The sequence below is a fragment of the Asparagus officinalis genome, chromosome 9 (assembly GCF_001876935.1).
Source record: "Asparagus officinalis chromosome 9, Aspof.V1, whole genome shotgun sequence".
Classification (NCBI taxonomy): domain Eukaryota; kingdom Viridiplantae; phylum Streptophyta; class Magnoliopsida; order Asparagales; family Asparagaceae; genus Asparagus; species Asparagus officinalis.
This window is the reverse complement of record NC_033802.1, coordinates 63276971-63292973: the sequence shown is the minus strand read 5'-3', so window position 1 is coordinate 63292973 and position 16003 is coordinate 63276971. Positions and strand designations below refer to the sequence as shown.

The window sequence follows — 16003 nt, the reverse complement described above, 5'->3', positions numbered from 1 at the left end:
AAAGATGTACATGAACTGACAACTCATTTTGTCAAGCAGAACTAACCATATCCGAGTCGCGCCAATTTCATTTCTTGGTGACTTATTTAAAGATAATAACCTCTCAATTCAGGCCCAATAGCTTGTTAATATGAGTAGAAAGTAGAATTACGCGGTATAAAGATATCGTCTCATAGCTATTTTGTAAATGAATTATTAAGAGAAATTTTGTCATTGTTTCCCTGTCAAAACTGACAAAAGCTGTCTGTTTCGACAGCTTTACTTGCAAAAACGCCCCAAAATAAACGTTTTTACAAGTAAAGCTGTCAAAACTGACAGCTTTTGTCGGTTTTGACAGGGAAACCCAAACAAAAAAAAGCCAACCAAACAACACCTAAACAAGATATTCATACATCCTCCTATCGAATAACTAAACAAGGATATTCATATACATCCTCCTCAGTCACATTCAATGACGAGTCACATCAGTTCCCATTTCCGACAGATTTAGATGTCAACTTGTACCCAAAAGTCTCAAGTATAATTAGAAAGTGAAACTTTAAGGTGCCAAGAACAATTGTTGGTAGTGGCAGGTACCAGGTCTCATCAGAAACAGCTCAGGAAAATGCAAGCAAAAGCAGATGAAGCAGAAAAACACTGATTTGTGACCGTCAAAAGTAGAGGAGGAAAATAAAATAAAATAAAAAAATAGTGAGAGGACACTGAACAAAGGCGGGTAGGTATTTCATGAAGATCCACAAGTGTCAGATTTTTATGAAGCTTGCTTCCTGAGGGCGCTTTTATCTCTGTTTGGAAAAGTAATGCAAGATTTTCTCATGAAATCTATAGATTATACACAACTTAGAGGGTTTGATATGAAAACTGGTTAATGGCAATACTCATTGACTATAAGAGATTTAGACTCTTAAAATCCTTCCGACTACAATAAAACTCGAAGTTGGATATGAGAGTTAAGGTTATAATTTTAATAAAGTTTCACAAAACCCCCTGAACTTTGTGGTGTTTTGCACAACTCTTGTTATGAGAAATCCCTCTAATAAACTAATATCAATCACACGAAAACACGAAAAATATCGAGAGAACATAAATAATACACGGATATACATGAATCAGCTTGTAACCTACATCCACGGATGAAGGAGGATAATAACTTTATTAACAATTCGTGAGGAATACAATGCGGATATGTCTCAATCACTCAATCCCTAATACACTCTAAAATCTTAATACAGTCTCTCTCAAATAAAGGAACGAAAGAGAGAAAAATATCAAATAGGCTTCACCAAAAAACTCTCTATTTCTTAATTGGTGCTTTGTAGATTGAAGATCATATTTGACTTGAAGGCTGTACACATATGGACTTAAAAATCCCAACTCCTTGCTACCTACGGAATAGGAACTCTAGTGTGAATAGAAATCCATACGTTCTAAAGCCCAATAAGAGTCCAAGCCCACAATATGAATTGTTTATCCTTGTCAGAATAAGAATTTGAATTCATATAATTATTCCACAATTCCACAAGACAATAGACTCCTATTGACTGCATCCTCTGCCAAAAATATCAGATTGAATATTTGAGTCACAACACAAAAAATCTCAACCTCGACTTAAATGCATCAAATAATTCTCACTCCCAAAAGCTAACTTACTCCACATTCTCCAATAGTCTCGCATGGCATCTAAGGGCGGCACATATCGATCAAGTCCAAACCCAGCTTGAACTTGCCAACTGTAACAGGCCTCCTCAACAAATTGACTAAATTGTCTGCACGACGACCATAATTCATAGCAAAGTCATCACTTGAAGTAGCTTCTGAATAGCCGAATGACACAAAATTATCAACCGATAATGCATAAGCCACTGTATCTTCATATCTTCGGGGTGATCGAATATCTCGTTTAGACCAATCTCTAACAATAGTGTATTCCCGCTCTTTTTGTAGTTGCTAAGGTGCTTCATCTACTTAAACGGGATCTGGTTGCTGAACTCATGTAGTCTTATCCTACTGAAAGAGCTGAATCATGAATTTTCAATTCCACATTCTGTCCTATAGTGTGCGTCCTACCATCAACTGAAACTGGTTACTATTTTTGGTGGAATATAGTAGACTCATTAAAAGTAACATCGATCATGGCTGATAATAATCTTAGGAGACTTCGGATCAGGGCACTTTAACCTAAAACCCTTAACACCGGATGCATAATATAAGAATATGCACTTCTTCGCTCGAGGCTCAAATTTCTCTTGACTGACATGTGCATATGTAGAGTAACCATATATTTTATGATTAAAATAATCCGCAAACTTATAAGACCAAACCTCCTCTAGAGTTTTACAATCGATATCAGCAGATGGTGACCGATTCACTAAGTAACAAGCCGTATCTATAGCTTCTATCTAGTGTTCCTTGCTAAACTTGTATTGACAAACAAACAATGATTTTTCTTTAAAAGGGTCCTATTCATACATTTTGCAACTCCATTCTGTTGTGATTTGTGAGAGACTGTGCGACGTCTAATAATTCCCTCCTTCTTACAAAACTCATTAGTCAGCCTCCCGGTCTACTTCTTTATCAGTTCTAAGCCTCTTAGTCATCCTCCCAGTCACTTCTTAATCAAAAACTTTTACAGTTTGAAAGTCACAAACACCTCATCTTTATGTCTTAAAAGAATAGACAAACACCTTCCTAGAGTAATCATCAATGAAGATCAATAAATATCTCGAACTACTACCCTTTGAGGCAACTAGAGAAGGTCCTCAAAAATATGAATGGATATAATTCAAAGAATTTTTAATCTGATGTACCGTCGTACTGAAACTGGCTCTTTCTGATTTCCGATGATGCAATGCCCCTATAATCCTAATTTTCATGCACTTTGTCCACATAAAAGACCCTTCTTGCTCAACTCGGCTAATCAATGCTCACTCATATGACTAAGTCTCGTATGCCATAATCTGGTAGTATCTACTCCTAATATCGATGATGCAACTACAGCTGAACCTCTAATGGTAGAATTCTGTAAAACATACAAGCTGCTAATCTTCTTTCTTTTCATAACCACAAGAGAGCCTTTTATAACCCTAAGAAGTTCACCTTCACCTGAAAAATTACATTCAAGACTATTAAGAGTGCCCAAAGAGATGTGATTTTTCCTTAAACCTAGAGCATGCCTAAATCAGTCAAAGTCTTGATGACTCTATCATGCATCTTAATCTGAATTGTGTTTTTCCCAACAGTCTTGCATGACGTGTTATTTTCCATGAGAATTACTCCACCATCAATAGCTTCATAAGTAGTGAACCAGTCTCGACTAGGACACATATAATAGGAACAACCCAAATCTAAAATCCAATCTTTAGTGTTCCTGGTTTTATTATCCTTAGCCAACAAAATCACATCTTCAACGTCAATGAAGTCCTCCTTTGATTTCTCTTCATACTCTTTTTGTTTCTTCTTGTTCTTCAACCTGTAGCAATCGGCCTTGATGTGTCCTTTCTTCTTGCAATACATGTAGATCAGATTTCTATGTATCGACTTATACGTGTTACCTCTGAAGCCCCTTTCATCCGATCTACCTCGGACAAATAAGCCATCAGTTATCACCACTTTCGCTTGTAGTTAATGATCTTCTCTTTATCCAACAAGTTCTCTTTGACGTCCTTGAAGCCAATAGAATCTCGACCATAAATTATACTATCCCTAAAGTGCTTGTAGGAATGCGACAAAAAACACAATAGTAATAGAGCTTGATCTTCATCGTCATTCTTAACATTAATTTTACTCAAATCTAAAATTATAGAATTAAATTCACCAATACGAGATTTGATGTGTGTTACATCCGATAAAGGAAATGTGTACAAACACTGCTTCAAGAGGAGGCGATTAGTGAGCGACTTTATTAAATACAAATCCTCTAACTTAGACCACAAATTAGCGGCTGTCTTCTTCATAAGAACTTCTAACAAAACTTCGTTTGTCAAACATAATTGGATCGCTGTGAGAGCTTTATCATCCAACTCGTTCCAATCTTCCTTCGTCATATGAGCTGATTTCTTCGACTTTCTGAACAAAGTCTTCTTCAATCTGCTTTGTGTCAACACGGTAATCATCCTAACTTGCCAAATGTTAAAACTGATGTTGCCGTCAAACTTCTCAATATCCCTTTCATAGTGGTTGTCGTTATCTTTTCATCCTATCAATAGCTAAGGCTCTGATACTAATTTATTATGAAAAATCCCCAGAGCAAACTAATACCAATCACATGAAAGTATGAAAAATATTGAGAACACAGTAACGCACAAATATACGTGATTTGGCTTGTAGTCAAATAATGGAACAAAAGAGAGAGAAATATCAAATAGGCTTCGCAAAAAAACTCTCTCTTTTTAAAGAATTGGTGCTCTGTAGATTGATGATCATAATTGGCTTGAAAGACTGTACATATATAGACTTGAAAATTCCAACTCATTGCTACTTACGAAATAAGAGCTCTAGTGAGAATAAAAGTCCACATGTTCTAAAACCCAATAAGAGTTCAAGCCCATAATATGAATTGTTTAGCCTTGTCAAAGTAGGAATTTGAATTCATATAATTATTCCACACTTTCACGAGACAATGGGCTCCTGTTAATTGGAGTCTATGCTAAAAATATCAGATTAAGTATTTGAGTCACAAAACAACAACCCTACTTCATAAAATAAGAAACAAAATCCATCTGAATATTGTCTCACTATATTACGACGATTTACAGAAGTTAGTTTAAGTCATCACATGATCCACACCTGACGTGTTTTGGAAAACTTTTCCCATGTGGATTAATTTCATATCACTCCCTAAATTTAGTGGGTTTTGCTTGAAAAGCTCTCTGATCCTCCCTCTCTGATCCTCCGCTTCGTCTGCCTACTTCTCTATAACTTTTAGTGCATCAATGGTAATGAAGGTAGTTAATCACACCTTTCAATCTTCAGGTTAACGCAGTTTATGTCAATTTCTAATAATTCAAAAGAGTTTTGTATAACTTTGTAAGTTTAGGGGGGCTGTTTCCCTAATTTATAAAGTTTAGTCGGCTTCGTGTAAAGTTCACCAAAGTTTAGAGAGCTTTTCTAAATATAAAATTTACCCACATATTTTATTGTGTTAACATGTCCTTTTCAGGGTCAGTGTTCTTAATTTTCATGTGCTGATATTATTTAAAATTAGAAGTTATTTAACTCAGAAGTTCCGATGAGGATCAAGGGTTACAATTTTATGCTCTGATATCATTATGAACAAGTGAGGGTCCCACTCCATCATTCCGCACGCTTCATCAGTTCGATACAGTTGATAAGGTGCACGCGCAAGACATGACTTATAGGACACGAAGCGCATATGATCGCGAAACAATATTTGAATGAAAGAAGCAAAGTTTTTTTTTTTTGCCCTTCAACTTCAAGCTAATGTTATATCATTTCTCCGGCTATGTTCAGCGATCAATAGAGAATATCAATATTTCCAGGCATCACGTTTGCTTGCAGCCAAATTTAACCAGCAAGGATCGATACATCTCGTCAACACGGACGTCATTTCAAAAATAATATCAGGTACCACACAAAAACTTCGCCTCATAATTTGGTTTTAAGGAAACACAATGATCTAAGCCTAAAACTTCTACTTGGAATCCATCCACATTGAGTCTCACCTCACATGGAACCCTCACATATGCAGTTCAATTTAAGCGGCCCCAGCTTTCTGCTCGACCAACTTCTCGATCATGTCGGCCGCCTCCTGCACCGTCGTAATGTTCTGAGAGCCATCCTCTTCCACGCTGATGCCAAACTCTTCCTCCAGGCCCATAACTATCTCCACCTGAACTCAAGAAACAAAACATAGGGGTGGTTATATATTGAAGTAGACCCTTTGTAGCTCTAGTGTTGCGGATAGACCCCCGAGTGGATTTGTTTCTTTTAACCCTCAGGAGGTCTATTCAAAATGGGTGACGGCACGGGGGTCGTCTATCCACAATTAACCCGATTCTTATGTTGCAAGGTTTCAATGAGCATCGATCCTTTGATGCTCCGAAAACCGGTGTATTTTTATTAATAGATGAGACTTTTAATTGAAGTCTGCTTTTTAAATATGTGCCCGGTTAGTGGGATTTGGATCATATATACCTGTTACCATATTAATTTCCTTAGCTAATTGCACATAAACCCCTGGCGGCATTGTTGTTTTGAACTTACGACCCTGTCTGTTGCGAATAGACCCGTTGAGTTCTTTTATTTATTTATTTTTCATACTCTTATCTGCCAAAATTTTAGTTTGTGGAAGATTAGGTGAGCTAGAATATTACCGTGTCCAGAGAGTCGGCACCGAGGTCCAAGAACTTAGTTTCGGGAGTTAGGGCAACGTCATCGGACAAAGCCAGCTGTGTTTTCACGATACCCATCACTTTTTCCACCGTCTCGGGTTTGGCCTGTTCAAACAACGCAGACATGCATGCTCTAGTTAGTTTGTATCATGAAGAAATTTTTCTTTATACAATATTTTTTTCCCCATATATTTAACCAGATGATCAGGAGGAGGTATTTACAGCACAGCAGATTTGGAGCCGTGGGGATCGCAAAGAAGGGAAGCTTTTCGACGAGCCCGACGAGACTAACTTCACACTGGAGGGCCTTCCACCGGTCTGCAATAAGAAAACTGAGTTTAGTTTTGATCCCGAAGTTATGAGGCAAAAATGATCCAAAGGAAAACTGGTTTAGTCCAAGTTTGTTGGTCGCCAAACTAGGGCTAAATAATTACGCCAAATTTACTCCACTTAAAAACCCATTTTATTCATTTGACAAACAAGCCCTAAGTTCCAAGATACGCATACAATAACTTCTTAATCATGGTAAAATTGTAAGTTTCGAAAAGAAGGGTATAAATCTGAATTTGGATACGATTTAACACAATATTCATCAAATAAAATTTTAAAGAATAACTGAAACATCGTTCTGTAAGTTGTACCCATGACATACTTATCGAATCTGCGATGACTCGTGCACATTTTCTCTTCTTTTTGTCATATATCAACGTCAATGGTACAGATAACTGGTCGTATGTTGTATCTTTTCACTATGTATAGTAGTTTCAAGGTGAGTTCTATTTTCATTTAGGATAGATCTCTCATGATCTGGGAAAAGGTAATTAACATATTCTAATAATACTCATGAATGTTATATTATGATGTCTGTTGAACTACAAATGACTCTACTAAGTATGATAGAATGCTCCAGGAGTACAATATATCATCAAATGCCAGGTAAAATAGTGAGCATCAATAAGGTATGTGTAACCTCTTCCCTGAGTTGAACTAGGTTAGTCCTGTACTCGTATATGAAAATTTCAAGTAAATAGAATTTGATACTCAGATTTTAGTTCAATTTCGTTTCTTCATTGTTACATCTAATCCCTATTGCCTGCAGTGGATAGTGAATAATACTAAAGCTATACGTTTCGTCTCTCCTTCTATCCTTTTAACCAGAGAGAATTTCGTTATAATTCCTCCTCGTTGGAATTTTACTCTGTTTCACTATTGAAACTCCTCCAATTCCAGACGTTATGAATTGTATGATGTATAATTATATCTGAACATTGCCTGATGTTTTGTGCATGTAAAAAGTATTGCTATATGCAGATAATTCAACATTTTAAGCTAATAGAAAGGGCTAAATACTCATATTGGTATTTTAATTCCACCTCAATTTCCAACAAGGTATATTAAATAGGAAAACCCGCTTTACGACATTTTAATTGATTTAACTAATCAATAAGGCATGTTTTCTCGTCGGCGGGCAAATTTCCGACGAGATCTCTTCACGTGCATGGCACGTGATGTCTCAAAACTCATTTTTAGCAGCGACGACGGCAATAATCTCGTCATATTCAGCCCAAAGTAGGATAAAATAACGGTTATGACGTCGCCTGATATCGCTAACCCCATCGAATCGGCTGAATATGACGAGATTGTTGCCTTCGCCGCTGCTAAAAACGAGTTTTGAGACATCATGTGCCATGCACGTGACGAGATCTCGCTGGAAATTTTCCCGCCGACGAGAAACCATGCCTTATTGGTTAGTTGGATCAATTAAAATGTCTTAAAGCGGGTTTGCCTATTTAAAATACCTTGTTGGAAATTGGGATGGAATTAAAATACCAATATGGGTATTTAGCCTAATAGAAAGTATGAGATCTTTATCGCGAACAAGTTAAGTTGAGTAAATTTGGATTTCAAGTTACTTCAGTAGTTTTAGCAATGTGCTCTCTCATTCATAGGCATGCTTTTAGTATGAAGTTAGCAAAGATGAAAGACAAGGCTTTTTCTTTTAGGGTTTATTTGGTACAAGGGTAAAAGGGTAAAACTTAATATTGGTAAATTTTCCCATCACTTTAACCGTGTTTGTTATGATATTACAATTTCACCAAAGTTAAAAGTTTTATCATATACAAGGATAAACCTTATCCAAGTGAAGGGTAGGATGAAAGAGGGGAAATTCTAGGCTTGGCTCATTTAACCATGTGCAATTATAAATAACCCAAAAAAATTTCAAAACATATTAAAAATCCCCTAAAGTAACAAAACTTACAAATATCCTTGGTACAATAGAAGATCAAACAACCCCCTAATAATTCCAATGCTACGAAAAAAACCTGAAATTTCAAAAAAAAAAAAAAACACCCTAAAAATTCAAAACATACAAATAACACTGAAAATTTCAAACCTTACAAGAAGCCCACTGATAATTTCTAAATTTATAGACAACACCCTAAAATTTTTAAAAATTACAAAAATTACAAAAATCCCTCAAAAATCAAAATTAAAAAACAAGCTGAAATTTTCATATAAGTCATTACAATGAAGATAAGGGAAATACAAACAGCCCCAAAAGTTTTAGATTTTGCAAAAAAACCTTGGAATTTTAAAAACATGCATAAAACATCATAAAAATTATAAATTTACAAAAAAATAAAAATTTCAAACAAAAATCAATACACTAAAAATTTAAGTATTACAGACAGCCCCTAAAAAGTTTTAAATTTACAGAAAACACCCTACAACTTTTAAATTTTGGCAAAAAACACTCTAAAAATTTAAAACTTACAGAAAAAGCTTGAAAGTTTCAAACATAAATTAGAATACTGAAAATCTATGAATTAAAAGCAGCCCTCTAAAAATTTAGAATTTGCAGCAAACACACTAAACTTTCAAAGTTCTTGTAAACATCCACGTATTTTCAAAATTTACAGTAGTAGCTACGGGTAATTATCAAACAGTGGAACTCCCAAACACTTCAGTAGATAAATTAAAAATATTTACTCTATTGATTAAAGGATCATATGATACATTGTCCCTATATATACCATTTATACAAAACCCTAATTAAGGATAATTACATCACATGTAAAATTACAAATAGGGACACAATATTTATCTCAATACTCCCCCACAAGCGAAAGGCTGGGAATGACTTACAGCTTGGACCGAAGAAAATCAAAGCGTAGAGTGGGAATCGGCTTAGTAAGAATGTCCGCAAGTTGATCACGAGTAGAGATAAATTAGACCTGTAGATCACGACGCGCTACCTTCTCCCGAACAAAGTGAAATCAATCTCGACATGTTTTGTTCGAGCATGAAAGACAAAATTGGCGGATAAGTAAGTAGCCCCAAGATTGTCACACCAAAGAGTTGGCGAGGAGTGAAGAGGAAAACCAAGTTCCCGAAAAAGGGATTGTAACTATGTGAGCTCTGTAGCAGTATCGGCAAGACCTTTATATTCTGACTTCGTGGAGGAGCGAGAGATAGTGCACTACTTTCAAGAAGTCCATGAGATCAAGTTAGCTCCAAGAAAAATTGTAAAACCTCTGTAGATTTGCGATTACACTATGCCTAATCTGAGTCACAGAAGGCCTCGAGGTAAAGTGGAGAGTCACGGCGAAAATAAAGACCATGAGAGGGAGTTCCTCGCAAATATTAAAGGATTTGACCGCCAACTAGCGGTCATCAGTAGGTTAGTGCATAAACTGGCAAACCTTATTGACAACAAATGCCAAATCAAGTCACGTGAGAGTAACATACTGGAGGGCACCAACAACCTGCTGATACTTTGTCGGATCGGAGAACAAGGAGCCAGTCATCTTGGACAATGAAACATAGGTAAATAGTAGGGTAGACACGGGTTTGGAGTCGGAGAGTCCAACCCGCTGAAGAAGCTTCAATCCCAAGGAACAACTTCAATCCTAAGGAAATAATGTAACAGGCCTAAGCCCTTGAGGGAAAACTCAGAGGATAAAGCCGCAACAACACGAGATATATGAGTCGGGCTATTCCCTATAACAATGATATCATCGACATTAACTAAAATAAATAGTTTAGTCTTACCTCGAGCATAAATAAACAAAGAGGAATCAGTCTTGGAAGCAATGAACCCCTGAGAAAGAAGAGCCTATGAGAGGCAGTGAAACCATGCCCGAGGGGCTTGCTTGAGGCCGTAGATAGAGTGATGAAGAAGACAAACATGATCCGGGCGTGCAGGATCAACAAAACCCGGAGGTCGAGACATATAGACAGTCTCAGTCAAGGATCCGTGTAGGAAAGATTTCTGAACGTCCAGTTGACGAAAAGATCATCCCTGAGAGACCGCAAGAGAAATAATAGTCTGAATGGTCGTTGGTTTGACAACCGGGCTAAACGTTTCCTCATTGTCAGGACCCGTCTGTTGATGAAAGCCCTTTACAACAAGACGCGCTTTATAGCACTCAATGGAACCATCGGCTTTCTGTTTGATTTTGTACACCTATCTACAACCAACAACATTCATAGAAGTCGTAAACGGTACTAAAGACCAAGTGTCATTCCTAAGAAGAGCCTAGTACTCGTCAGCCATAGCCCTACGCCACTGAACACTCTTATTAGCAATAGTAAAGGGTGTTGGTTCCATATCAGTGTGTGTATGGGCAAGGGTAGTGAGGGAGGCCGAAGAGGAAAATATTACCTTTTGCTTAGGATTGGATCAAAGTTTTGGTAGGAGGGGCAGGTGGAACAACCTGTAAGGAGGAAGGAGACAACGGCTCAGAGTTGACTTGGGAAGGGACGAGGGATGAGTGAGATGGACTAACTGTAGAGGTGTTGTTAACGACCCTCCCAGTAGGGCTGTCGTGTGGCTGGACCGAGAGCAAGCCGATAGTGTTGGACGCTTCTCGGGGTTCAAGTGGAGCTGCACCAGAGGGAGGTGTGCAGGGAAGAGCTCTCGGTAGAGGGGGCGTAGCCCCGGGAGAATGGTCATGGAAGGCTCCAGTTGTGTAGGAGGAGGAGGAGCATGTAGGGGAAAGGTGTTCTCGTCGAAGCGTACATGTCGCGCAATATACATTCCATCAGTATCAAGGTCAAGACACCGATAACTATGGTGAATAAGGCTATAGCCAAGAAAAACACACGGAGACGATCTAAAATCCATTTTACGATTATTATAAAGATGAAGATAGGGAAAGCACAGACACAGAAAAACCTTAAGAAAAAGATAGTTTGGTCGTTTGTGAAAAAGACACTCGAACGGAGATTGGATTTGATACACTTGGGAAGGCATTTAATTTATTAAATAGATTACGATATCAAACGGTAAATGCCAAAATTTTTGTGGGACACCGGAATGAACTAAAAGGGATAGTCCAGTCTCAATGATATGACGATTGCGACATTCAACCATCCTATTTTGCTCGTGAGTATGGGGACAAGAAACACGGTGAATAATACCCAATATGGAGAAATACTCAGATAAATTTTGAAACTCTCCCCCCAATCTATTTTAATTGACTTGAGTTTAGTTGCAAATTGTCGTTCAACCATTGCAATAAAATTTTCAAATGTAGGAAACACATCAGATTTGTGGGCCATGGGATAAAACCAAATATATTTCGAATAATGATCCATAAAAATAACAAAGTACTTATGACCATCACAAGACAAAGTAGGGGAAGGACCCCAAACGTCACTAAACACCAGATCAAGAACTGAACGTCTCCTAAAATCAAACAAAGACAGAGACAATTTAGACGATTTATCAAGTTGGCAGCCATTAACAAAATACTCTCTAGACCTAGACGAGCACGAAAGTGCATTTTTATTGATCATAGCTCTAAACAACTGTACATGTGGATGACCCAACCGACAATGCCAAATTGCGGACGATGTATGCTCAGCCGAGATAGCCATGGAACTTATTTTATGGAAATGAGGGAGGCAAAGTGAATAAAGTCCATTCTCACTCGGGCCTGTAAGGAGGACCTGTTTGGTAACTCGATCCTTCACATAAAAAAGTGCGTGAAACTCAAAGAAATTATTATCAGCAGAGAATTAATGAACACTAAGTAAGGCCTTAGAAATGAAGGAACATGCAAAATATTGCGCATATGAAAGGCATTAGACCTGGAAAAATGATTTGGAACCAACATTAGCAATATGAAGTCCTTTACCATTACCAATATGAAGTGTGTCAATACCTTGGTGAGCTTCGGAGTGATCAAGACCCGCAATGTCTGGGGTCACATGATTCATCACACCCATGTCCGGAAACCAGAGGGATGCATTGAATGATTGTGACAACTCAGGATGAGTGTTAGAGAACTGGGTAGTGGGTAAAGCACCCATAACTCCATGCTGAAAACACGGTAGAGCCATATGACCATACCCTTGACAGATCTGGCATCGTATGTTAGCCCCAAAATTGTTGCCACGGCCATGGCCACAGCCACGTCTGTGACCACCACGACCATCGTGATAACCACAACCATTGAATTGCTGCGGATGATTAGCAAAGGTCGACGAAGCCCCAGATGAAGAATGGCCCAAAAAGAAGGTCTGTAGTGTCGCGACAGAGACAGCGGCTTGTTGTGAGGCCTACCAGAAAGGCCAGTTGTTGTGCCGTCCAGCCCAGGGAGGGCAGCGACGATGTGGAGGAGCCACCGGACTACTGGACGGTGGAGGAGAGAGGAAAGTCACGGTCGACCGAAGAAAAAAGAGCTAACGGGTTCACGGACGGCTCCTTTGACCACGATATAAATATATTCTTGAGTAAGCAAAAGTGACTGGAGATCCGCAAAACGTATATTTTCCTTGCGAGCATGAAGAGTAGTAAAGACGTGTTGAAACTCGGGATGAAGACCCGAAAAGATATAAGTCATAAAATCTTCATACGAGAGTGGACGATCGGCAGTGGTAAGATTATCCGCAATAGTTTTAATCTTGCCATGGTAGGTGGAGATGGAAGAATCATTTTGTCGACATTCGAGAAGTTCCTCATGAATTTGTAATGCTCTAGAGTTCGAGGGATTAGTGTAGGCAGCCGCAAGGGCACTCTAGATATCAGTGGATGTTTCTTTTCCAACAATCACATGGAAGCACTCCTCGAAGAGGGACGAGAGGATAATAGTCTTCGCGTGGTCATCGTTTTGCTTCCACAAAGCATAATCAGGATTGACGATGGATGAGGACTGACCTGCAGAAAGTATATTGGAGGGTGGGCAAGTAGAAGTCCCATCAACAAACCCTAGAAGGGATTGGCTTGAGAGAAAGAGATGGATCAAAGTATGCCAGTAGAGGTAATTGCCAGGCTTCAGCTTGAGGGTGATGTAGTGGTGTGCGTGTTTCAAAGCAGTAGCGACAGAGAAGGTGGAGGAAGAACCGGAGGAGGAAGAGGCCGAGGTGGAGGACTGATCATTGCCGAAAGCCATGGAGTAGCGACGGCGAGGCGAGGATTTGGTTGGCCTAAACTAGGGTTAGGGTTTGGTTGGCCGAAAAAAGAGAGATGGAAGGCTCTGATACCAAATTGAAAATATTTCCTCTATTGATTAAAGAATCATATGATACATTGTCCCTATACATACCATCTATACAAAACCCTAATTAGAGATAATTACAACACATGTAAAAGTACAACTAGGGACACAATATTTATCTCAATAAGATAGTATAAAAACTTCTCTATTTTTTTTTGGAAAGTGAGCCGGTTTAAAAAATAAATGAGGGTAACACTAAATCAACACGATAGGGCGACATCAGCGTGGAAAAGCCAAAATGCAATGGTTAAAAAGGTTAGCCCGCTTAGGAACAAACCTAACCTTAATAAATGAAATACATATAAAAATCCCAATACAATCCACATCACACATTAATTACAAATTAGTTTAACAGCTAAAACTAAATCAATATCCAAACTATTCACTTACGGAGAACCAAACTCAAGATCCAATCTTTGTGAAGAAGAGGGTTTTCACCTGAGTAGTCCAGCTTGCTGGCTTGAGAGAGCACCCGAGCTTGACGGAGGTAGCACAGACGGAGGCCATTAGGAGGAGGATGAATAAAAAAACACCCCTAAATTGCAAAAATATTTTTGGGGGGATGGAGATAAGAGAAAGAGAAACGCTATCTGTTATTGTCCAATTCCCTCCCTCTCTCGTCTTGTTTTGATTTTGAAATGGCGAGGAACGGATAAGGTAAGTTTTCGCTGGGCCCCCTGAACTTTGGGGGCTTTCCCCACAAAAGACTTACTGAAACTATTTTTTCCCATCAAACCCCCTTAAAATTTAGAACGAATCATAAAACCTCCCCAAACTATCAAATCTTCTCAGTGTGCCCTTCTAAGATCGAGTGTTAATGACAATGTCGTTTGTTGTTCTGATTGTGTACGAAATACATGTTTGTTGATACATTAACACTGTTAAAAGGGCCAGTGGAGAAAAATTAAAAGTTTATCAGAGGTTTCATGCAAGCACACCCAAATTGTTTTTTATTTTTTTTTTTTGTTTTTTTTGGGGGGGGGGGGTGGGAAGGGGGTGGTTGGGTTCAAGGTGGGTGAGTTTTGTGTGGAAACCCTCGTAATCTTTCATATTTGTTCGAAATGGGGTGCTCGGTATATTAAAGATTAATAGATTTGAGGGTGTAATTATAAAATATGAATGATGTATTTAAATAGTATTCTATGAGTACATGTGGTTGATGCAACCATTTAATGAGTGCATGAAATTATGTCACTGCTCACTACGAATTATAATTGTTTTGTCTTGTACCAAACATACACTTTCTATGATTTATATATACGTATAAGTAGTATTATATTATATAGAATATTATAATATATTTAATTTGTGGAGAGGTAATATTATATATATATATAGTATATATATTCTAAGTATATAATATAGAGAGGAAGAGAGAGAGAGAGAGATGAGAGTATGAGAGAGATTTAATGAGTATACCTTGTCACCATATGTAGTGATTCCTCATTGACGCCTTAAAGATCACATGTGATTGAGCAATATTTGTGGATTTGTATCGGCTGCTCGTTGAAGCTTGATCTTTACATATTTTTCTAATACCCAAACACCAAGTTTGGGTGGAATCCCGTCGTCTTGTTTGACCCTTCATCCCTAGTGGATGCTTATTTTAAAACGGTTTGATGAATATTTGAACTTTTCACATGGCTCGAGTTGGATTGTTTCAAACGACGAGGATTTCACCCTACTTAGTGTGTTGGGTTTTAAATGATAGATCAAAGTCAAACGGAGGACGGATATTCCATAATGGTCGCTCAATTAGTCATGGTGATTTTAGACGGCTGATCAAGGGAGGAAAATCCGCCTCCTATACAAGGATACCATTAATCTCATAATAGTATATTTATTATTTTATATATATATTATATATTATAGTTATATATATTTGTATTATATATATATATATATTATTGTTGTGTGTGTTGTGTGTGTGTTGTGTGTCGTGTGTGTGTGTGTGGTTGGTATTATTTAGGTATATATATAAATTATAGATGTTTATATATGTTTATATTATATATAATATTTTTATTTTTTTTTTTTTTGTGGTGGTTTGGTTTGGTAATAGTGAGGTATAGGTATGTATATATATATTTATAAGTTAGTATTATATTATATCATATAAGATATATTTTATATTAGTTTATAGTAGTA

At 37.7% G+C, this 16003-nt stretch overlaps 1 protein-coding gene across 1 annotated transcript; it reads right to left on the bottom strand.

Annotated features, from left to right (window-relative positions):
• Positions 5476-14465, bottom strand: LOC109824489 (acyl carrier protein 1, chloroplastic-like). Its single transcript, XM_020391098.1, has 4 exons — positions 14294-14465; positions 6573-6668; positions 6333-6455; positions 5476-5848 (listed from the first exon to the last, which is right to left on the bottom strand). Exons 1-4 carry the CDS (start codon positions 14360-14362, stop codon positions 5714-5716), a joined length of 423 nt encoding a protein of 140 aa, XP_020246687.1. The 5' UTR covers positions 14363-14465; the 3' UTR covers positions 5476-5713.